The following is a 23600-nucleotide window of genomic DNA, read 5'->3' as shown; positions in this document are numbered from 1 at the left end:
GGGGCCCCTGCGCACCCCGCACGCTCCACGCGGACAGCGACCCGGAAGTGCTTGCGAGGAACGGCCCGCCGCGCAGTCACGGAGAGGAGCCCGAAGACGAGCCTAGAGCGGCGCGCCGCGGGGGCTGAACGGGAGCGCCGTCGTTGCTAAGGGAAGCCGCTGCTCCGGAGACCCGGAAGTGCTTTGCCGGGCGGTGTCGGGCTGCTTGTTGGGGCCGAGCGAAGAGTTGACGGAGCGAGATGGCGGCGTCGAGGCTCCTTGCGGTGAGCGAACCTAGGTCTTTGAGCAAGTTTCCAGCTCTCTGTGTGCAAGAAGCGGTGGCAGTCCCCAGGTCTTCTTGTGCTAGGATAAATATATTTAATTCTTTTTCCCTATGCATGCAATGGAAAGTGGCTAGATTAGGAAAAGCTGGGTTAATTGTCCCCACTGTGTGTGTGTGTGTAAAGTGCCATCAAGTCGCAGCCGACTTATGGCGACCCTTTTTGGGGTTTTCATGGCAAGAGACTAACAGAGGTGGTTTGCCAGTGCCTTCCTCTGCACAGCAACCCTGGTATTCCTTGGTGGTCTCCCATCCAAATACTAACCATGGCTGACCCTGCTTAGCTTCTGAGATCTGACGAGATCAGGCTAGCCTGGGCCATCCAGGTCAGGGTCAATTGTCCCCACTAGCAGGGCAATAATACACGCCCTGGAGATTAAACCTGCGTGGACTATCGCAGCGTCCCTACCCTGAGGCACGAGGGAGGATTCCACCCCCCTTTTAAAGCAAAACACGTGGGAGAAATGAGAGTAAGCTCTTTCCTCTTCTGTATTGTGCATCATCTGGTAACGCCGTTCTAGAAAGTGGGTGGGTAAACTATGTTCAGTCTTGTGTCTCAACAAAAAGCCTGTGCTGAGAGATTTTTTCCCCCCCTGCAGGGTGCTAAAACTAAGGCTTCAGACGAGAGCGATGCACCTCCTCCTAAGAGGGTGCCTATTTTTTATGGAAGCCTGGAGGAGAAGGAACGAGAACGACTCTCTAAAGGGGAGTCGGGCATGCTGAGCAAGGATGCGGTCAAAGCTGCGATTGAGGCTGGCAATATCAACATCACTACTGGTAAGAAGTGGCCGTGAGCTGTATGGGTACTTGGATGTGAAAGTGCAGGATGGAAATGCTGCCACTGCTTCTGAAGAGAGGGTGTTGTCTGATGTGGAGGCCTTATTAACAGGTGTGCGTTTTACACTCTGACCTGGATGGTCTAGGCTTACCCAATCTTGCCTGAGCTCAGAAGCTAGGCAGGGTTAGCTCTGGTTAGTGTTTGGATGTGAGACCACTGTGGAAGTCCATGGTTGCTATGCAGAGGCAGCCAATGGCAAACCACCTCTGAACATATCGTGCCTTGAAAACCTTACAAGTTGCCATCATTCATCTGTGACTTGACAGCACTTACCACCACCAACACCATGCTTTTTACAAACTATAAGAAAACGGATCCCTGCCCCAAGGAGATTCCAATCCAACATTTGAAGTAGTTGGAGGTAGGGAGCAATAAGAAGAATCATAGAGTTGGAAGGAGCCATACAGGCCATATTGTCCAACTCTCTGCTCAATACAGGATCAGCCTAGAGCATCCCTGACAAGTGTTCGTCCAACCGCTGCTTGAAGACTGCCAGAGAGAGGAAGCTCACCACCTCCCCAGGCAGCCAATTCCACTGCTGAACTATTTGTGTACAAAAAAAAAATCCTAATGTCCTTCCACAACCTGTTGCCAGTGCAGCTTCTTTCCGCCCATATTTTATGCCCATTATTGTGAGTCCTATCCTCTCCCTGCCCTCCTTTAAGTGACAGCCTTTCAAAAAAGAGTGCATTCTTGTCCCCCCTCAACCTCCTCTTTTCCAGACTAAACATTCCCACGTCCCTCAGCCTTTCTTCGTAGGGCTTGGTCTCCAGATCTATGTTCTTGGTCTATTTTCATTCCTGTTACCTGTGTTAGGTTTAGTAAGCGGGAGGGGGGGGAACACAAAGTGTTTTGCCAAAGCCTTTGTAGAAAAGGTGTGTTTTGAGGAGGAATTTGAAGGAAATGAGAAGTGTATCATAACACAAATGTACTGAGAGGGATTTGTTTATAGAGTGCTGTACATATATTTGAAGGCTAACAAGTGACAAAACTCAAGAGGCTTATAATTTAAATGTGGTAGGGGAAAGGGGCAACAGGGCAGGGAGGGATGGTGAAGGAGTAAATATTCGCCAATGTAGTTTTACACATGATTAGTTTTTAGCTGCAGATGAGGACTAAAGTTAAGCCAAAGGCTTCCCCAAAAAGTAGTGTGTTGAATTGGGGTCTGAAGGAAGAGGGCATTTGCTGCTTTGAAGAGTATTTATTCTCTACTTATGGCTTGATGGAAACAAAGCAAGCTAAACCTACTCCCTTATTCTGAGAGAGCCAAGTTTGTAGGGGACATCTTAGGGGAAGAAGTGCATTCTGGCCCTGACTCGGTGGTAGTCTGCTCTAACGTCATGGTTTTGTTCTGGGGCCAGGTGAAGTCTTTGACCTGGAGGACCACATCAGTGAGCGCCAGGCAGAAGTGCTGGCTGAGTTCGAACGTCGGAAACGAGCAAGACAAATCAACGTTTCAACGGATGACTCTGAGGTCAAGGCCTGCCTGCGAGCTCTCGGGGAGCCCATTACGCTTTTTGGTGAAGGCCCTGCAGAGAGAAGGGAGAGGTGAGAGAGACTGAGGAGGAATTTAACTCATACTCTGTGTTTTGCCTACAGAGCTGTCTTGATTTTAACCAGAGTTAGCTGAACAGTTAATTCCTTTCTATTCAGGTTGCGTAATATTCTCTCAGTGGTTGGCACAGATGCCTTGAAGAAGACCAAGAAAGATGATGAAAAATCTAAGAAATCAAAAGAAGAGGTAATAGATATAAAGCATGTATTAAGTAGCCTTAGGGGGGAAATGTAGCACCCTTCACAGTTCTTTCTTCTCCCTGTGCTTGACATCCAATACGGTTAAATTAAGACTGCAGTGTTCAGTCTGCTAGGTCAATGGGGTTGTGGAACTCCATGTCCTGGGTCACAAGCTTCAGAAGAACTTGCTGCTAGTGTGCATAGATAGAGAGCAAGGGCACCAGAGCACCTGCTTATCTTTGCATGTGTGCTTAGAGGAGCTAGTAGATAGCAAGACTTGGTGGTGGAGAGGGTTCTTCCTTGGCTTTGACCTCTGGCTCATTCCTCACTACATTACTCGTCTTGGTGCTCAGCTTATATTTCCTGTCTCCAGCTCGCTTGGTCTCCAGTCCAGGGGTCCTGGCCTTGACACCAGTCATAACTTACACTACTCTCTTCCTGTCATGTGACGCTGGTGTCATCTGTGTGCAGCTCAGTGAGTCTGCAAAAGTTAAAAAAAAACCTATGTTAGGTTAATGGGTTAACCATGCACTTCTAAGCAGAGATACACATTCTAAATCCATGGATTTAGAAGGATATACCTCTGTTTAAGATTGCACTGTAAATACCCTCTGATTAACTAAAAAGCGGTCGTGATTAATCTGGATGCATACACACACACACGTATGCATACTGCAGATTACTTTTACTGGGACCTCATAAAAGCCACAGAGCTTTGACACACACGCTGTAAATATAGTAATGACTTTTCTGTTCGTTTTCTGCCTCATGTCTGTTGTTATAAAAAGTGAAGCCACTATCATATTTGTTTATTGTGTCTTTGTGCTGCACAACAGCCAAAAAAATGACTCCCAAAGCAACTCACAAGGACCAAACCTGACAATTACAGTTCAGTGCAAAATGTGCTTTGGTGAGAGGGACTCTCAGCTGGATCCAGACATGCTGGAGGGATGCCCAGGTGCTTCTTGCCCTCCCATTGATGACTTCCCCTACTAGCCAAATCTCACTAGAGGTTTCTGCTTCTTCTTTTTTTTGGCTGCCTTAGTATCAACAAACCTGGTACCATGAAGGACCAAACACCCTGAAAACTGCCAGACTGTGGATGGCCAACTACTCACTCCCTCGGTAAGGCATTGAGGACAGAATATCAGCTTGGACAAGAGCCTGAGATGCAGGGTCTTTAAACACTCAATGGGAAAAGGGCAGGATGCAGCTGGCTGATGAACTATCATGGTAGCTTGCTGCACGCAAGGAAGAAGGGCTTACAAGGGCTGGTTTTGTGTGGGGAAGGCCTAATGCACCTGCTGTTCCTGTTCCAGGGCCATCAAGCGGTTGGAGGAGGCCCGGTTGCTGAAGGACATCCCTGAAGCCACCAGGACATCTCAGAAACAGGAGCTACACAAATCTTTGAGGGTTAGGAGTCTTTCCTCCATGACTAATGTTCCAGACACAGGATGGCTGCAGCCCAGACCCCACTAAGTCTCAAGGCTGTGAGTGAGCTGCCTTGGAAGGCAGAGCTTTTTTGATGGTCTGCTCTCGCCCCAGACCATAGGTCGGACATAGAGCATGTGCTTTGCCTGCTGAAGGGCCCCCGGTTAAATCCATGCCATGTCCAGTTAAAGGCGCTTAGCTAGCAGGTGCTGAAGAGCCTACGCTAGTTAGAGGAGACAGTATGCGGCTAGATGGACCAGTGGTCTGGCTCCATGTAAGGCAGCTTCATTTGTAGAAAAGATACTGTGCCACTTTTTGATCTGTTTGTGGAGAGGGGGGCTCATGTCTCTAGAAACCTTGTTCCTTTTTGCCCCTCTTGGCTTCCCTCTTTCAGTTAACACTTTGGTTGTTCCGATGGTAATGTATGTGTATTTCTCTCCCCACCCCTGCCTCTTTCAGTCTTTGAATAATTTTTGCAGCCAAATTGGGGATGACCGTCCAATCTCGTACTGCCACTTCAGCCCTAACTCTAAACTCCTGGCTACAGCCTGCTGGTAAGGATTCTCAACCACCACCACCCGTCTTCCATCCCCACTACTTCTTGCACCTTGTGTGGGAGAAGCTGCCAGGGTGTTGGGGGGAGCTATCCAGTGAGACTAGATGTCTGGCAGCCCCTTCCTGATAACCACCTCCCTTTTACTCCTATAGGAGTGGACTTTGCAAGCTGTGGTCTGTGCCTGACTGCAACCACGTCCACACATTGCGAGGTACTGTGACTTCCTCTGCTGAAGGAGCCTGCTTTAACAGGCCTTCCTCCACTAACCCCCCCCCCCCCGCCCCAGCAAACACACTCACACACATATATACTGGCCTATCATGTACTTTTCTTTTGTAAGAATTGCTGAGATAATGTATGTGAAGTATTTGGAGTCCTTGAGATGTGCTGTTTTAAATATCTCAGTGTTTTTTTAATGTTTCACTGCTAACTCGTGGTATCTGAAAAGAGCATCTTTTCAACCAGTATCATAATTTGTCCTGGTAGGAGAGCTGGATTCGAGTCCAGTAGCACCATAGAGACCAACAAGATTTTCAGGGTTTAAGCTTTCCAGAGTCCAAGCTCCCTTCATCAGTATCTTCATCAGATGTCGATGAAGGGAGCTTTGACTGTCGAAAGCTTATACACCTAAAACCTTGTTAATCTCTAAGGTGCTACTGGACTCGAATATAGCTCTCCTGCTATAAACCATCATGGCTACCCTCTGAAACTGTCCTGGTGGGGGCAGTAATGAGGCAGCAGCAAGATTAAGCAGCAGAAGCAGGTCTGTAACTAATTGCCTCTCTTCGCTTCCCCAAGGGCATAACACAAATGTTGGGGCAATTGTCTTCCACCCCAAGGCGACCATCTCCCTGGACAAGAAGGACGTGAACCTGGCCTCATGCGCAGCTGATGGCTCGGTCAAACTCTGGAGCCTCGACAGGTGAGTCTAGAGCCCAGAACGCCTTCCATCCTTTTGACTATGCCCAATAGGGCATAGCATCACCAGTGGGGGGAAATCCTCAGGGGGCCCTGACCACCGCTTACTGATAACATCCTCCCAAGAAAAGAGGTAACCCGCTTGATCGAGATGGGAGCTATGGAATAAATAACAAATGTTAGCATAAAATACATTCAGTGACACATTGAATTAGGGACTTAAACAATGTCAGACTTTGCACTCAAAGAAAGAGTTGCCTTTAATAAATAAGAAACAAACGTGAGTGTTTAGTATGCATTTGTGGATTTGTCTGGGGATTAATGTGTGCATATTAGCTTGTTCTCAGTATAGGGTTAGTTGTTTGGGAGACAAGTAGAGTTGGGGGGGGGGCTGTCTCTAATTGGTTGTGAGTTCTTTTGTTTCTTTTCTTTTTCTTTTGCCTGCTTCATGTTGTATCGGAGTGGAGGCTTATTTAAATTAGGGTGTTTGATTGACAAGCACTGAGAAGTATCTTTAGCTAGGGAGAAGTAACTAAACTGGATAATTGAGGTTGCCTAGGATGGGATGGTCATCAATACCTGATCCTTCATACTACTGCACTCCCTTCCCCCCCAGAAGGCAGCATCATGGGGGGAAAACCCCACCAACTTCAACACCATGAAGAAAAAGCATTTGGGTTTTTTTTAATGTCAGCATTGGACTGGGAAAGCAAACAACAGATGGTTGCGGGGTGGGTGGGGAGTGTATGGACGATTGAGAAGGAAGGGAAGGAAAACTGGGTGACCGGGTAGATTAAGGAGGGCAGAGGCAGAATAAGACAGAACGAGCCGGGGTTGAGATTTCTCATCCGCAGCAAGTCATTGCAGGTCTTCCTTTTTTTTTTTTTTTTTTTTTTTACTATTCTCTTACTATTTTATCTGCTTCTAGTTGAAGTGCTTTTAAATTTTTAACTGCTTGAGGTTTTATTATTTTTGGGGAGGAGCTGTGGCTCAGTGGTAGAACATCTGCTTGATATGCAGAAGGTCCCAGGTTCAATCCCCGGAATCTCCAGTTAAAGGGACCAGGCAAGTAGGTGATGTGAAAGACCTCTGCCTGAGACCCTGGAGGGTCGCTGCTGGTCTGAGTAGACAATACTGACTTTGATGGACCGAGGGTCTGATTCAGTATAAGGCAGGTTCATGTGTTCTACTTTTTTTTTTTTTACTGATATGTGGCTTCAAGAATGTCACATCTAAAGGAGGGTAAATAAAAAATAAATGATCTTTGGGGAACTTTTATCTAATCGTTGACAACTTTTGTTGACAAGAAGTTCCTTTCCCCCCCCCCTTCTTTCTATGCTAACATTGCTCCTTCTAAAGCTGCATGAAGGCAGATGTTGACTCAGGCTGCTGCTTGTGTATCCCTGGTACAGACTTCAGGGGTGGCAGGGTTCACATGAACTCATGAAGCTGCCCTATACTGAATCAGACCCTTGGTCCATCAAAGTCAGTATTGTCTACTCTGACCGGCAGCGGCTCTCCAAGGTCTCAGGCAGAAGTCTTTCACATCACCTACCTGCCTAGTCCCTTTAACTGGAGATGCCGGGGATTGAACCTGGGACCTTCTGCATGCCAAGCAGATGCTCTACCACTGAGCCACAGCCCAGAAGCACTCATTCGTGTGTTTCCAGGCTCTGCATCTGCCAGTGTTGCAACACTCCTACCTTGGATTTTCTTACTGCTGTGGGTGCCTGCACCTCTTCCCTAGCTGTGTCCCCTCTTGGTAGAGGCAGGTTTGTTCCCAACGATCAAGCCCTGCTCCAACTGCTGTCTTCCTCCGAGAAAGCAGTAGATTTGTGTGGGGCGTATAGAAGGACGTGATGAGAAGGAGCAGGCTGTCTCTTTAATTGGCCCTTTGGGGAAGAGGTTTCTTTCTGTCTGACACTGTTGCTGCAGGCAGACATTTCCATGATGGTAAATTGGTCCCTGACTAACTCATTGTGGCGCAGCAACCCTCCCTCTCACCATAGCAGGAGGAGGTTGTAAGGTGGTAGAATCAGGGCCCGCTCCCCTTGGACTGGACTCCAGAACCTCTTCTAAGTGTTGGGTGAAGTGTGAAGAGTGCTTCTGAGCATATAACCCTTAAGAAGGCCCTTATGAACCTACCCAACCACTTCAGTCATCTTCAGAGGCCCCACACACACACACACACACACCTGAGATTATGTAGTTTGCAGCCTGGGAAAGGGTCTTCTCGGTTGTGGCACCAAAATGCTGAAGCTCTCTTCCCAGGGAGACTTGTTTGTCCCTTTCTGTCACTGACTTCCACCAGTGAGTGAAGTTTTTTTTTGTTTTTTCTGGCATTCCCTGAGTGGTCCCTCCCTGCCCTATGCTTCATTGTTTTTATGTTTTTGTATGTGTATTTTAGCTTTGGTTTTAATTGTTTTAGTGATGTGTTTTTGTTGTTTTTGATGGTTTTTAAGACATGATTTTATTTTGTATGTTTTAATTTGTTAGCCACCTTGGTGGCCCTTATGAGGGCAGAAAGGCAGGGTATAAATTTTGTCGCTTTGGCATTTAGTAACCACAATCATCTCGCACACCTGTAGGAGTAGCAGCTGGTTTTTCAGAGCAAGTATGTGGCTTCCAGCCACTGCTGATCGTGCGCATTTTATTTGAGGATCCAACCCCTAGGTTCTTTAAGGTCTTGTAATAGCTGAACTGTTGTTACTATTCCAGCAGTGGAAGAACTTGTTCCACAGGGCTGGAGTCCGTGAAAGCTTATGCTAGAATAAAACCTTGTCCGTTTTTAAGATGCCAGAAGACTTCTTAATAATTGAAACCATTCTAGTAATTGTGGTATACCAACTGGCATACAGATGGTTTTCCTCACATGGTAAGAGCTTCCGGTTCCTTCTGGCCAGCAGCTGCCTTTGTAATGTTCTTACTAGGCATATGTACACTATTTTGTGGTTTGGGTCTGCAGTTAAAAGTTTTCCTTTCCCCTTTGAAAATTTGGGTGCCAAATGTTTGTTTGTGTTTGTTAAGAAAAGAAAATTTGGGGATGCCTGCCCTTTTTCAGATGCTGTGCCCCTGGGCAAATGGCGCCATCCCCACCTGGCTGTGCATCGTTTCAGCCTCTTTGGGTAACAAGCGGTCTCGGTTAAGGCGTCCTTTTGTTTCTTTCAGCGATGAGCCGGTGGCAGACATTGAGGGGCACACAGTGAGAGTGGCACGGGTGGCGTGGCACCCCTCCGGCCGGTTCCTGGGCACCACTTGGTAAGGGGCTTCCCCCCCCCCCCGGGACGCACTTTGTGAGAACAGGAAGTTGTAATGGAACTAAAGGGGAGGGGAGAGTAGCACAGCCAGAAGGGGCCCCTGAAAGGGTGAAGGAAGGGAAACCCCAAGAGCCGCCCAAAGGGAGAGTTATAAAAAGTTGCACAGGGGCAGCACAAACCCAAGGGGCTCATTTGCATCCTAGTTGCTGAAGGCACCCACTGAATTTCTCAGGTATTTATTGTTCAAAGCCTTCACATCCCCCTACTGCCACCCACCTGCCCTTTTAAAAACCTTGGGTGTGGGCTGGGCCCAAACCCAGCTCACATTTAATGCAGACTGTCAGAAATGTTGACTCAGGGCGGGGGTTCAGGATGCATTTAAGCATCCTCCTGACCTGCTGTGTTTAGTGGGGGACTGTGGAACTGGTGCCGTATTGCCAAGTTCTGTAACTTTTTTTTTTTTTTTTTTACTTTCAGCTATGACCACTCGTGGCGGTTGTGGGACCTTGAGGCCCAGGAGGAAATTCTGCACCAGGAGGGACACAGCAAAGGGGTCTACGATATTGCGTTCCATAATGATGGCTCCCTATCTGGCACTGGGTAAATCTGTGCATGGCAAACCACACCTTGGTGGGTAGCTGAGAACCAGAGATGGAGCTCGTTCTTGCTAGCCCCACCACTCCCAAAGAGGGCAAATTGGGCTTCCCAGTTTCCAGTTCTTAATTTGTGTTGTGGAAGTGGACTCAAAGACACTAGGCTAGAAATTCTGATGTTTGAACCCTGAAAGTATTTGAAAGCCCGCTTGCATTTCATATCTTTCTGATACTTTTCAGCGGCCTTGATGCATTTGGCCGGGTGTGGGACCTTCGTACGGGGCGCTGTATCATGTTCTTGGAGGGTCATCTCAAGGAGATTTACGGGATCAACTTTTCCCCAAATGGGTAAGAATCAGTCCCTGAAGATATTGAATACTGATGCTCCTCCTCCCTTCCAGCTCCTGAGCTTATTTCCCTTCTCCCGTCGCAGGTACCACATTGCCACTGGCAGTGGGGACAACACCTGCAAAGTGTGGGACCTGCGCCTGAGGAAATGTATCTATACTATCCCTGCTCACCAGAACCTAGTGACTGGAGTGAAGTTTGAACGTAAGTCTTATTGCAGCTGCCTACCCCTCCCTGCCAGAACCAAGTGTGGGTTTAAAAATAACCTCAGTTCCTTAAGCAGGAGACTTTCCTGATTAGTTCTGGGTCAGGAAGACTTGTCCGCAGCGTTGTAAGGATACCTAGTAGGCTGAGTTGAGATACCTGGAAAGAGCAGGGCAATTGTGAGGGGATTCTGAGTGATGGGCTGAGAGGGGAACCAGTAGAGAGAGACCCATGGGGAGAAGCTTGATGTGACTGCAAGCTGCGAGCATGCCCGCTCAGGTGTTCTTTAAGCTCTTCTCAGCCACAGTTTGAACCAGAAACCTGCTTTTCTTTCAGACAAGAACGTAGAATTCTGTGCATTATATGAGAGCTGCCCAACCCCCCTAAGATGCTCCAACAATTCTGGAACAGTCTGCTCTAGAGTGCTCTTTTGACATGTCATTGTTCCTGTACCCTCCCCATTCTCTGCCTATACCTAGTTCCAGGTGTCATTCTACTGTGTCTTCTCTGAGAGAGCCTGGGTGGGAAGTTGGAATAGGATGACTGCTGTATGGGAGTGGTTTTCTGGGCACTTCTCCTCCCTTAGTGCGCGTTCGTTTTTCCCTCTTCAGCAAATCATGGCAATTTCCTACTCACCGGTGCCTATGACAACACTGCGAAGGTCTGGACGCACCCAGGCTGGTCCCCTCTGAAAACCCTGGCTGGGCATGAGGGCAAAGTGATGGGCTTGGATATCTCCCTGGACGGGCAGCTGATTGCAACGTGCTCTTACGACAGGACCTTCAAGCTCTGGATGGCGGAATAGGCAGTTCCCTGGTGCAGGACTGGTCCTTCCCAGCTCCCATAGCAGCGTACACCTGATGTGACAACCTGGGCTCCACTGCTGGCAGTGCCTGGCTTGCAGTAGGATCAGGGGCCACAGGTGGTGCCCCACTCACCACGATCAAGCTAGACTGCGTTTGAGAACCCTTGTCCCCGAGAAGCTTTATTTTTGTACTGTCCCTCCCCACCTTCCCTTGCCAACAGACTTGGGGTTGTGCTCTTATGACTTCGACCATCTGCAGCGAGAATACCCTTCTTTGCCAGCCTGGTACTTGGATGCCCAGACTGCTCCTTGCCACCATTGGAAACACCCTGTGCCAGCCTCTTGGGTGGTTGTGGTGGTTGCCTCTTGGGTGGTTGTGGTGAGAACCCTTGCCATGTTAAACAAGCTTTTTGAGATATTAAAGCAGCATCACTGCTGGAATTGCATAGCCTCAGCTGTTCAACTTTCCTACAGATGTACTCTTGCCCCACTGCAAAGCGAGGCTGCCATGTTTGGTGCCTGATGACTTTGCCTCCAAAGTTGTAGAGAAATGTCTGCCTACCGCAGTGCTTGCCTGCACGCCATCTACCTTGTTCTCGTTTGCATCTGCACGCTCCCACCCTACCATGCTGAGTGAGAGCCCCTGCTGAGTGAGAGCCAGTATGGTGTAGTGGTTAAGAGCAGTGGTTTGGAGCAGTGGACTCTAATCTGGAGAGCTGGGTTTGATTCCCCACTCCTCCACATGAGTGGTGGACGCTAATCTGGTGAACTGGATTGGTATCCCCACTCCTACACAAAAAGTCAGCTGGGTGACCTTGGGCTAGTCACCGCTCTTATAGAGCTCTCTCAGCCCCACCTACTTCACAAGGTGTCTGTTGTGGGGAGAGGAAGGGAAGGCGATTGTAAGCCGGCTTGATTCTTCCTTAAGTGGTAGAGAAAGTCGGCATATAAAAACCAACTCTTCCTCTTCTTATCACAGACCTCTTAAATTGGGAGAAGAAGCCTTCACAGTATGGGCTGCTGTATGACCATAGAGTGCTGCCTTTAAGTCTGACCATTGGTCCAGCTAGCTCCATACTGCCTACTCTGGCTGGCAGCATGTCTCCAGGTCCCAGGCAGAGAAAGGGCTTTCCCAGCACCTGAGATCTTTTAAATGGAGATGCTGGGGATTGAACCTTCTGCATGCAAAACCCAGTGCTGTCCCACTGAGCTGCAACCCAAAAAGATAATTTCCCCTAGCTTTGAAGGAGCTATGATGAGCAGTTGGGGAACTTGATGCATTTTGGGTGGGTGGGAGCTTTTGCAGTTGGTCACTTGGCTGCTCAACCCACTGCAGTCACAAGTGAGTGGGCAGGTGCCCAGTCCTACTCTCTCTCTTTGTGCCTGCTTAGCTTTTCAGGCGTAATGTAGCAGTAGTCAGTGTGAACAGCCTCCATCGCTGTTCTTCTGCATCCTTTGGCGCAGTGATTGGCCAAAGAGGCAAATCTCTTTTGTCTTCACTGTCTGCAGTTCTAATCATCTATTTGCATTGTCAATGGTTGGTCATGCCTTAGATGGTTTTCCATTTGCATTGTTTTTAAATTCTGGAATCACATGAACACATGAAGCTGCTGTATACTGAATCAGACCCTTGGTCCATCAAAGTCAGTATTGTCTACTCAGACCAGCAGTGGCTCTCCAGGGTCTCAAGTAGAGGTCTTTCACATCACCTACTTGCCTAGTCTCTTTAACTGGAAATGCCGGGGATTGAACCTGGGATCTTCTGCATGCCAAGCAGATGCTCTACCAGTGAGCCATGGCCACTCCCTGGTTCTGACTAGATGTTGCCAGGTCCCTCTACATTGCAGCTAGCTGTTCCTTTAGGACTTCAGGCCTGGGCCTTCTTGTACCCTTTCACCTTGGCTAGCTTCTCCCTGTGGCCCTTCTTGTGAGATAGTTGCATCATGGAAATGTCTATCACATGAGTGGTGTGCTCCGCTCCGCTTCATTGAACACCCCTTTGCACAATGCCAGTTTGGCCCTGTGAGTTGGCTCTCTGCAGTTTCTTCCTGGATTGGGAAAAGGCCAACCAGTGAGAGAATTCTCTCTCCTTCCTCCTCTTCCCTCCTCTCCCCCATATCCCATGGATGGCTGAATCACAGAAACCACCACTGCCGTTAGAAAAGGTGGATTAAACATCTGCACTTTAATTTAAATGCTCTCTTGAACTGAGCTGCAGCAGGAGTTTTGGCATCCTTGAGCTGCCGCAGGGGTTTTGGCACAATGGAAGGTGCCAATTCAAGCGCACCCTCTTGTTTCCTCCCATTCACCATGTTTGGAAGCGGAGAACTCATTCCACAGAGAATCCCCAAATCTATGGCCTCTGCTTCCTTGCTGTACATGTCCCTTGTAAAAGCCCCTGAGTTGACCCCACTCTCAACCCATGCCCCAGAAGATCTGCTTGGTCCAGAAGATGGAGAAAATGAGTAGCAAAGTCACACTCAAGATGATGGCCATTAAGTAGGTGAAAATGCGAAGCTGGGGGTCACGGACGCAGTTCAGGAGTGGGGAGCTATTGGGCAGGGTGGTGGTTGTGGTGGTAGTGCTCCCCACAGGGGTCAGGTCCTGGCGGCTTGCAGTGCTGGAGTCCGTCTCTGGGCCAAGGTCGAGGGTGTAGACCCTCGGCTGGCGCAAGAAGTATCTGCTCTTGCGCTGCTCCTTAAGGCACAGCTGCCGGCCTTCTAGGATGATGTGGTTGGGCTCCAGGCGCAGCAGCCGCAAGACGGCATCGTTAGTGGGTAGTTCAGTAATGGTCTGGTCGGAGGGGAGCACAGTAGGGTGGCGGCAGAGTGGGCACTGAAGCCGGTTCCGCACCGTAGACACTAGGCTCAGGTGAGCCAGGCACTCAATGCAGAAGGAGTGCTGGCACTGGAGCACCTTGGGTGTGCGGAAGGTGTTGTCGTAGGGGTTCCAGCAAACCGGGCAGTCTGCTGCTGGCCCTTGGCTCTGCTTCTCGGTCATGCTGTAGATGGAAAGGAGCCCAGTCTGGGCTGCAGACTTAGTAAGTCTAGGGTTCTACCTGGGGAAGACAAAGAAGTTGCTAGAGCTTTGGTGAAATGTTCATATTAAAACATCAATGTACATACACAGAACTTTATAGCATGGTTATAAAAGGAGTGTAGAACATGGTAAATGTTCTCTAACGCCAGTATCCAGCAATTCTGAACTTCTTTAAAAAGTTTGTAGCCTACATGGCTATGCTTGAAAGTATGCAGCCAATGCCCACAGAAACATCAGAAGGGATAGCTGACCATTTCCTTTGGGGAGTGGGGGACGACTACCATGCACTCTACAATGACTTGCTCCTTCCTGTATCCAGCAAAACCAGAATAAAATATGCAAAATAGTATATAAAAACCAACAGTAGGCAAAAATGCAATCAGAAGTCATGCAGATTTGCCCAGGGCTGTACTCTTATCAGCACAATCCTATGCAGAGTTGCTCCAGTCTAAGCCCATTGAAATGAATGGGCTTAGACTGGAGAAACTCTTAGGATTGTACTGTGTGAATGCTAAGTTTTCTGGCTCAGAATGGTCCTTTATAAATGTGTGCAATCCACCCTTTAAAGACAATGTGGTAGCTACTCTCCACGTCTGATGTTGAATACCAGAAATAAGCGAGGCAACTAATTGTTGTTTTTTAAAAGAATGTTATATTTCTAAAATCATCTTCAGACATTTCAGAATGCTAGCAAGAGTTAAGAGGCCGTCTCAAACCAAGCGCAAATGATAGATGTAAGCTAGTGAGGCAGCCCAGGTATTGTGTAGAAATTCAATGGGTGGTGACAGCTAAGCTCTGCATCTTGTCAGTAGAAGAGGATGGAACAATTGCTTCTGGTGCGGTGGTTTGAGAGAGAAATGGAGACAGGGCTTCTTTTGAGTTCAGCTGTGGAACCGGTTTTCAGACCCTTGGAATATGCAGAAGTATTAAAAAGCACTACGACTAAGCATGTGCAAAACATTGTGGTTGCAACAGAGTCCCTTCAATAGACGTGTGAAGCGTGTCGTCAGTTGGCAGATACACACAAACTCATGGCAAAATACAAATAAATAGAGCAGTCAAAAGCCAATTAAATGGCAAACTGGTAAGGACTCCTCCCCCTTTGGTGCTTGTGTATATGTTGAAGTGGGTTGTAGTCCCCAACAGTTCCTGTCCCGACAAAGATAGTAAGTAGTCTTTAAGGTTCTTCTGGATCATTTGCTACATGAGACTATCACGTCTGCCCCTCTGAACACATGAAGCTGCCTTCTACTGAATCAGACCCTCGGTCCATCAAAGTCAGTATTGTCTACTCAGACCGGCAGCGGCTCTCCAGGGTCTCAGGCTGAGGTCTTTCACATCACCTCTTTGCCTAGTCCCTTTAACTGGAGATGCCGGGGATTGAACCTGGGGCCTTCTGCATGCCAAGCAGATGCTCTACCACTGAGCCACGGCCCAGTTATCTCCCTCTGGAATGTTTAGTTATCTTGAGGGAGAGAGACTTGGCCTTTTGCTTCTCAGTGTTGTAAGGCACCATGCCCGTCGACAGTCCTGTATTAATAAGGGCTGGCGAGATCAGTGCCTAACCCCAGCCAGATGCCTTATGCTTGGAGTGGGTCTGGCAACATGCGCCCCCCCCCATGATTGCCTCAACCCATCCATCCCCCTTGCCCCTCTGTTTTGCTGCTGCCCCAGAAAACTTACCATGAAAGCAGGACGTGGTCTGTGGGGCCTCATCCTGCCTGGATACCAGAGAAAACTCTGGCTGCTTGGCAGACGCAAAGGAGCTGGGTAGCGGACGCTGCTGCCTGCTCCTCCATTCTGGTTCTCCCCTTGTTCTCTCGATTCCTCTTTGTTTTGATGTTGTATCTGCTGGCAGGAGCGGAGAGTTCACCCGGAAAGCAGATTCCAGCTAGGAAGGGGGGCGGGGAGCCGCGCCAGGGCCAAAGCTTCCTTGGCAGAGCTGAAGTAGCAGGGTATTCAGCCGCCTCCTTCCATTGCCAAGGGACCTTGTCCCTTGAGCGAGGCTTGGCGTTCTGCTCTTCGAGGTTGGTAGGCAGCTGTTGTTTACCGCAAAGACCTGGTGGAAGGCAGAACAGGGCGGGCCAAGGCTGCCATGGAGATGCTGAAGGGACTAGGCCAGGTTGACCCTTTCTCAGGTACACTGAGAATGTGGAAGACGTCATACAGGGCTGCTTTTTGCTTCCTGGAAGTGAAATGCCTGTATTGTTGTATCAATCCCAATGACAATCAAACAGCAGGAGGTTGAAGATTCAAAGCAGTTGTTTATTGGCCAATGCACAAACAGCCCGGTGAAAATTGCCCCAAGGCGCAGGACAATTCACACAAACATCAAAGGATTGCAAGCATGGTAATGGGTAAAATGAGTACCCAGCTTGCTGGGGGTAAAGGGAAGATGACTGGGGAAGGCATTGGCAAACTACCCCGCAAACAAAGTCTGCCTAGAAAACGTCGGGATGTGACGTCGCCCCATGGGTCAGGAATGACCCGGTGCTTGCACAGGGGACCTTTACCTTTAATGGGTGGTATAAAGACGCAATACATAATGTAGAGACCCAAATACCCAATACTAGGGACCCCAGGATTAGCATATCCTATTAGAGAATCGAAGGCGTTGCAGAGAAAGTGGTGATCTAATGCTCTCTAATGAGCAGAGAAGACCTACCAGTGTCAGGTGCTTCTCTGTTTGATCCTAAATCATGGCTATCCTTATCTTGGACCTTGGTGCCTGCCAAGGCTAACTAACAAGGTCTCTAGCTGGTTCTTATCTCTGGAAAACCAGCTTATGCAAGCATACTAAGACCATCTATTAATTCTTTAATTAGCTTCTAACTAAGGAGCAACAGTGGCCCTCTTATACTTGAGGCCTGTAACATATGCAAGTGCTTGGTGTAACTTATAGAAGCCACCTCTAATATGCTGAGTGTGGCGTGTTCATGAGTGCAGATATACTTTATTGAGTACAAAGAATATATTTCAAGTCAAAGAATACATTTCCAATACATTTCCCATAGCATATAATGATTTCAGGCATTACAGAAGAACATTACAGAATGTATACTCTGTGCATTCAAAAAATAAAATCCAAACCTATATTCATAAGGGCTAGACCAGGCTTGTCCAAACTGCGGCCCCTGGGCCTCATGCGGCCCAACACAAAATTGTAAACTTACTTAAAACATTATGAATCAGCTATCGTTAGTGTTAGTGTAGTTTATGTGCGGCCCAAGGTAGTGTTAGTGTATTTTATGTGAGGCCCAAGGCTATTCTTCTTCAGTGTGGCCCAGGGAAGCTAAAAAATTGGACACCCCTGGGCTAGAACTTTTTTTAGGGAAAATTTAGGGAAGATTTGTTCAATGCTGAATTCACTATTTCATCCCACACTCCTTACTTCCACGGAATCTCTACAGCTATGGCCTTCTGGTTTCATGCACACAGCTCCATTGTAATTTCCTGCAACTGAGTCCCCATAGGTTTTGGCTGTTGGTCTTCTCTGAGCGGAATTTGCAAACATGAAAGAGATGCCATAATGCAGAACTTGGCTGGTTTATGGCCTTGACTGACCTCCACCACATTTATTTCCTGCAAAGGCACCCAAGCGGGAAAGCCCCAAATCGTCTTGCGAAAGGAAGGGATTCTTATCGCTTGTTGTCACCTGTGTATTTGCTGTAACCTGTACCCTGGCTCAACCTGGGGTAGCAGTAGGAATGGAAGTCTTTGCTCATGTTTATCTGGTTTCCTTGGGGACTTTGTCAAATATACACTCTGCTAGGATTTATGACCAGCTGCGGTGCTTGTTATGAATTCCAGCACGTTCTATTGACAGAGGCTGGAAGAGATCGAGCGCTTCCTCTACAGAATGTAGACTAGCGGGGAAGGGTTTTGATGGAGCACCTGCCTTGTGGGTAGAAAGTACAAGGTTTGATCCCTGACATCTCTTGGGAAGGACCCTTCCCTGCTTGGTATCCTGAAGAGCTGCTAGCAGAGCTGAGAATACTTACCTAGTAGTACCAGTGGTCTGATCTGGTGTAGGACAGTTCATACATATATGTTCCAGATCCCAGGTTTAGGGTCTAACACCTCCAGTTAAAATAATCTTGGGTGCTGTGGCTAAGGCCGTTGTGACTGCGGCCAGCCAGAGAAGGTAGGCCTATGCTATGAGTTAGGCGTTGTGGATTGCCCATCATCACAAAGGCCTGCACAACTGTACATTTTTTACTGGTACCTTTTTATCCCACCCCTCCTCCAAGGAGCTCAGAGTAGTATATGTGGTTTTCCTTTCCTCATTTTATCCTCACAATATCCCTGTAAGGTAGGTTAGGCTGAGAGAGAGCATGAACAACTGGTGGGAGGTCACCCAGTGGTAGGGGTGCCAACCTCTAGCTAGGGCAGGAAACCCCCCAATTACAACTGATCTCCAAACCACAGAGATCAGTCCCCCTGGAGGAAATGGCTGATTTGGAGGGTGGACTCTATGGCATTACACCTTGCCTTTCCAAGGCTCCACCCCAAAATCTTCAAGAATTCCCTAACCTGGAGTTGGTAGTCCTCTCCAGTGAGCTTCAATGCTAGGTAGGGTTGCCAACTTCCAGGTACTGGGGAGAAAAACGGCACCTCTGTACTAATACCGAGAGGTTAGGAAAGCAGTACAGGATAATATATATAAACAAAGTGCAAGTTTTATGAGCTACTGAGGTGAAACAAGAACCATATACATGACACATACAAAGCACAAATATATACAATCCGCACAAAGCAGAAATGATCCCAACGGTCTCAACCGAGTACCAGGTAAGTAATAGTATTGTAATCTTTGTGTATAGAGTCTGTATAGAGCCACAATCATCAATGGATACGGCCGTTTCAGATCCACAGCAGTGGAAATCTTTCTTCAGTCCTTCAAAAAGAAAATGCTGTTATACATTCATTATTCATCATTATTATTCATTATTATAAAGATTTCCACTGCTGTGGATCTGAAACGGCCGTATCCATTGATGATTGTGGCTCTATACGTACTCTATACATAAAGATTACAATACTATTACTTACCTGGTACTCGGTTGATACCTTTGGAATAATTTCTGCTTTGTGCGGATTGTATATATTGTATATATTTGTGCTTTGTATGTGTCATGTATATGGTCCTTGTTTCACCTCAGTAGCTCATAAAACTTGCACTTTGTTTATATATATTATCCTGTACTAACTTCCAGGTACTAGCTGGAGATCTCCCGCTATTACAACTGATCTCCAGCAGATAGAGATCAGTTCACCTGGAGAAAATGGCCGCTTTGCCAATTGGACTCTAGTGCATTGAAGGCCCTCCCTTCTCCAAACCCTGCCCTCCTCAGCCTCTGCCCCAAAAACCTCCCGCCAATGGCGAAGAGGGACCTGGCAACCCTAATGCTAGGGGTGATTTGAACTGGGACTTGAAGATGCTAATCTAGCACTATCAGATATACAACACTGTCTCGCTAGGCAATATTCCTCCAGCTTTGTACGGAAGGTAGCCAAATGCTTGTCAAACTCCCTCCTGTTTTTGCAGTTACAGGAAAACCCAGGGTGGGGTGGATGCATTTGGTTGGTGGGTCACAAGTTGTACAGGCCTTGTGGAAAAGATGGGACGGAGAGCTAGTGCATTTCAAGGACCCGGCGGGGAGGAGCTGCTATCCCCTTCAATTAGCCTCACATGAGGACCAGCCTCAGTGGCAGCCTTGCTAAACACTAGGGTCGGATTTGCCTTTGCCCCAACAACATCCCCAAGTGCAGCCCTTCGCTATTCCTTGTAAGAGTAACTAATGAGCACATACTCGTAGGGGAAAATGGAGAGGCGCTCTTGGAGTTCTGACACACATGGTTAAGCCTTCTTCCTGCCTTTAGTGGTCTCCACCATTTTGATGCAGACTTGCTTCTAGCACCATAGCTCTACCCATTCATCTGTACAGGCTCACTGTGGGATTTGTTGTGTGGACAATAGGGTTGCCAACCTACAGGTACTAGCTGGAGATCTCCTGCTATTACAACTGATCTTCAGCCGATAGAGGTCAGTTAACCTGGAGAAAATGGCCGGTTTGGCCATTGAATTCTATGGCATTGGAGTCCCTCCTCTCCCCAAACCCCGCCCCCTCAGGCTCTGTCCCAAAAACCTCCCGCCAGTGGTGAAGAGGGACCTGGCAATCCTAGTGGACAATATGTTGGAAACTGGAATTTTAAAATGTATGTAAGGCATATGACTTTGCATCTTCCCTTGGTTTGCCTTGGGCACATGCTTAGGGTGTCTTCCCTCATTACGTTTTTAGGGATGCATTTAAAGCGTGAATGTGTCAAACCGTGCAAACCCACAGTTACTTGTTAGGATTGGCTGCAGCTTTCTATTAAGAAATAACTGGCCTCTGTCATAATTTACCTGCTGACCCAAAGTATGAACCTCATAGGGTTTGTGTTTGCTCTCTCTGTCTCGTCATGCCAAACTGGACAAGCTAGCTTAGACAAGTCCCGGTTGCTTAGTGAGAAGAACTCATTGGCTCAAGCTGAAAGAAACATTTGGAGCTAAATATCTGTTGCCAAGACTCTCCAACAGATTGGTGGCCCAGGACCTGGGCTTGAGAATTGGACCAGAGACCTTCAGAGATTCGTAAAGCAGTCAGAGGTAGCGTTGGCACCTGGAAGGGCTGAACTCCTACGAATTCTGGGATGTAACAAGCAGCCAGGAAGACCCTCAAAAGACCTTCACACGACTGCTAGAAACTCCAGAAGTGTTGACAGAAGAGGTGGATATTTTGTTGGCCATCTGAATTTGGGAACGGTGAGACCCCCCTCTTGTGAAAAGAGCAGAACAGGCCATTGAAGGAATGTAGCAGATTATCATTTCAGCAACAGCGCTGAAGTAGAGAGAAGCATCCATCCCCTGGAAGGTAGCTCTGATCCCGATTGTTTCTAAGCAGCTACTGAAATGGACATGGGGAAAAGGTAAGCAATGGACATTTCTGCTACTCCTGCAAACCCAACTGGGCAAGAGGAAACGGAGGCATCCACTCCTGAGTGTCCTGTTTGCTACCTCGCCTATAACAATGTGTTCAACACCCCTTTGCTTTTGCCATGTTCTCATACTTTCTGCTTGGAGTGCCTGGCCAGGCTGTGTGCCTTCCTGAAGCCGAACCAGACCTTTCGGTGCCCCCTCTGCCGAGAGAGCATCCCTCTTCCCCAGGAAGGGGTCCCCAGCCTCCCAGCTAACGTGGAGGTCATCCAGCAGTTCCCTCCGTGGATGCGAGAACTCGAACAGGTCTGGATGGAAGGATTTCGCCTGTGCTGGCTGAAAAAGCTCCCAGGGAAGTCTAAAGAGCAGGACGCGGAGATGGTCGTGACAGTGGACTTGTACAAAGCCATTGCCCAAGACAATCTGCCCCAGAACTTCATCAGCACTCATCCTTCCAGATCTGTGTATAGGGGGATGTGTCGTCTTCTATTGGAAAACTACTCCTCTGTTATCTGTGCTGCTGCTGTGTTCTTTGTGGTAGTGATGCTGCCCATGGCTCTGTTTCTTGGGTTGCGCCGTGACTAGATTGGTTCAGATTTTCCTTCAGCATTTATTTTCAGTGGCAGCTGCTTGGCTTGATTTTTATTATTTTTTTTGCAAATGTATACCAAGCATATACAAATGACCCACTGCATTTTCCTTCTTGGGGAGCGCTGTCAACTTGGGCCGCCTCAATGTTTTAAACTCAGGATTTTCCACTGAGCCTTCGGTATAGGAAGGAGAGGCAATGGATCTTGGTATGTTCAGAATCAAGGATTGATTTTAAATTTTCACGAGAAGAAGTGGGGGTGTTCCGTTCTTTAAAAAATTAACCCAAAAAATAAATGTCATGTACATTATTTGCAAAATTCTTAAACTACAGCAAGCCACAGATGTATACCAAGATGTATACACCTCTCAAACTCTGGAAGTTCTGCTCAGTCTACCTGTTGCTTTTGAGGTTTCCCCAGGTATTGTCAACTGACTTTCAAGCCTAACTTTACAACTATGTGGACTAGAAACTTGCTTTTATAAAAAATCAGAGGCTGCTATTCTCAGGTTGCCCTATATTCTGCACTTACACAACGCAGTCGGGGAGGAAGTGCGCTAAGCCCCCAACATCTCCAGGTTAAAAGATCTCAAATAGCAGGGCTGGAGACATCCTTGGAGAGCTGCTGACAGCCACGGTGGGGGTTATTCAGCCAAATAGACAAGGGGTCTGTCTCTGAGTCCTCACAGCTGGAATGACGCAGTTTGACAGCTCTACCAACTCTGGGAAAGCACCATCATAGTCTATCAATGAAAGACCCAAGAAAAGCCCTCCAAAGCTCTCTTACCAAGAACTGAAGAAAATCTACCCCCGAACCTCCAAATGGACCTTAACTATGGAGGTTGCAGAGGTGCCCTGAATAGCTGAAAGTAATCTATTCTGCAGGCGTGATTTTGACACCTGACTCTTATCACTACCAGTGTGGAGAATCTTGAAACGCTGTGTATTATCAGGGTATTAGATACTTAATAGAATGTAAGATACATACTGGTGATGAAGAGTAGATCTATCAGATCAGGCCTTAAGCTATGAAAATAAGCATGCTGATTTGTAAGAGAAACCTGTGTTTGGTGATGGGTTAATTAAAAAAACTTTGAAGTGAATGTGTTGAAAATTATTTGATGGGGCATTCCCTATAAAATGGCACCGAAACACTTATTTGAAAGGTTTGCTGGGGCCCTGTGCTATCTTTTATACAGGATGCTGCACATATTAATTTGGTATTCTTGGCCACTGTAAAGCTGGTTTAAAAAAAGAAGAAGCCGACCTGCCAGTTCCAAAGATGCAGATTGTCTGCCAAAATTTTTGAGTGTACAGACTCCTCATCTTTGCACCTCTGATGTTAGCCAGGGATTCAATCGTTCCCTGGTATTCCCTGCGTTCATCCACTCACTGGTGTCAGGATAAAATGGTATAACCCCACATTAACAGCCCTGAAGTTCTTGAAGAAAGGGAAAACAGAGATATAGATTGGAGATACCTTGGTTTTATTTAATATGTTTGATTTTCCCCCACTTATCCCTTAAGGAGCTGAAGGTAGAATATGTGGTTATCGCTCTTCCATTTTGTAAATTAGGTTAAGAAGTGTCGGGGGTCCAGTGAGCTTCATGCAGAATGGGAATTTGAACCCGTCTCTGTTCCTAATCAGACCCTCTAACCTCCAAAACAAGTTAAGTTCCCACCTGGGCTTGTTGGATGACTCCGGCCAGTCTCGGTCTAACCTACCTCACAGGACTATTGTGAGGAGAGAAAAACGGGATCGTCTCATTCCTGGCAGAGCACCCTGAGTTCCTTGAAACAGTGAGATGTAAATATGATTGACTGTTAAATAATTTTGGGTGGAGAGGAAGAGGGCAGTAGCTCCTACCTGGTCTATTCTGTTCACTTGCGATTTAATTTTTTAAAAACTGTCCAGATAGAAGCAGTATGAAAAGTGGATGAACCACAAGGCGCTGCTCTGCTACCAGGTACGTTCTTGTTGTGCTTCAAT

The 23600-nt window shown here is 47.6% G+C and overlaps 3 protein-coding genes across 3 annotated transcripts; 2 read left to right on the top strand and 1 right to left on the bottom strand.

Moving 5' to 3' along the window:
- Window positions 1-239: 239 nt before the first annotated feature.
- Window positions 240-11319, top strand: PRPF4 (pre-mRNA processing factor 4). Its single transcript, XM_056860129.1, is given in 15 exon segments — window positions 240-263; window positions 887-905; window positions 908-1096; window positions 2519-2705; window positions 2811-2898; window positions 3937-4016; window positions 4211-4304; window positions 4782-4876; window positions 5031-5089; window positions 5677-5800; window positions 8965-9054; window positions 9531-9653; window positions 9887-9994; window positions 10080-10198; window positions 10810-11319. Coding segments are annotated over 15 exon segments (1593 nt in total). The 3' UTR covers window positions 11004-11319.
- Window positions 11320-13418: 2099 nt separating this feature from the next.
- Window positions 13419-14003, bottom strand: LOC130487469 (E3 ubiquitin-protein ligase RNF183-like). The gene has a single exon (XM_056860980.1). It carries the CDS (start codon window positions 14001-14003, stop codon window positions 13419-13421), a length of 585 nt encoding a protein of 194 aa, XP_056716958.1.
- A 7018-nt stretch (window positions 14004-21021) lies between these two features.
- Window positions 21022-21606, top strand: LOC130486828 (RING finger protein 223-like). The gene has a single exon (XM_056860128.1). The coding sequence runs from the start codon at window positions 21022-21024 to the stop codon at window positions 21604-21606; it is 585 nt and encodes a 194-aa protein (XP_056716106.1).
- Window positions 21607-23600: the final 1994 nt, after the last annotated feature.

Source organism: Euleptes europaea, chromosome 14 (genome assembly GCF_029931775.1).
Source record: "Euleptes europaea isolate rEulEur1 chromosome 14, rEulEur1.hap1, whole genome shotgun sequence".
NCBI classification, from domain to species: domain Eukaryota; kingdom Metazoa; phylum Chordata; class Lepidosauria; order Squamata; family Sphaerodactylidae; genus Euleptes; species Euleptes europaea.
This window is presented reverse-complemented; position numbering and strand designations above follow the sequence as displayed.

Bases quoted from the DNA above. Each gene is read 5' to 3' on its own strand.
- LOC130487469 (XM_056860980.1), bottom strand. From the start codon at position 14,003: ATGACCGAGAAGCAGAGCCAAGGGCCAGCAGCAGACTGCCCGGTTTGC.
- LOC130486828 (XM_056860128.1), top strand. From the start codon at position 21,022: ATGGACATTTCTGCTACTCCTGCAAACCCAACTGGGCAAGAGGAAACG.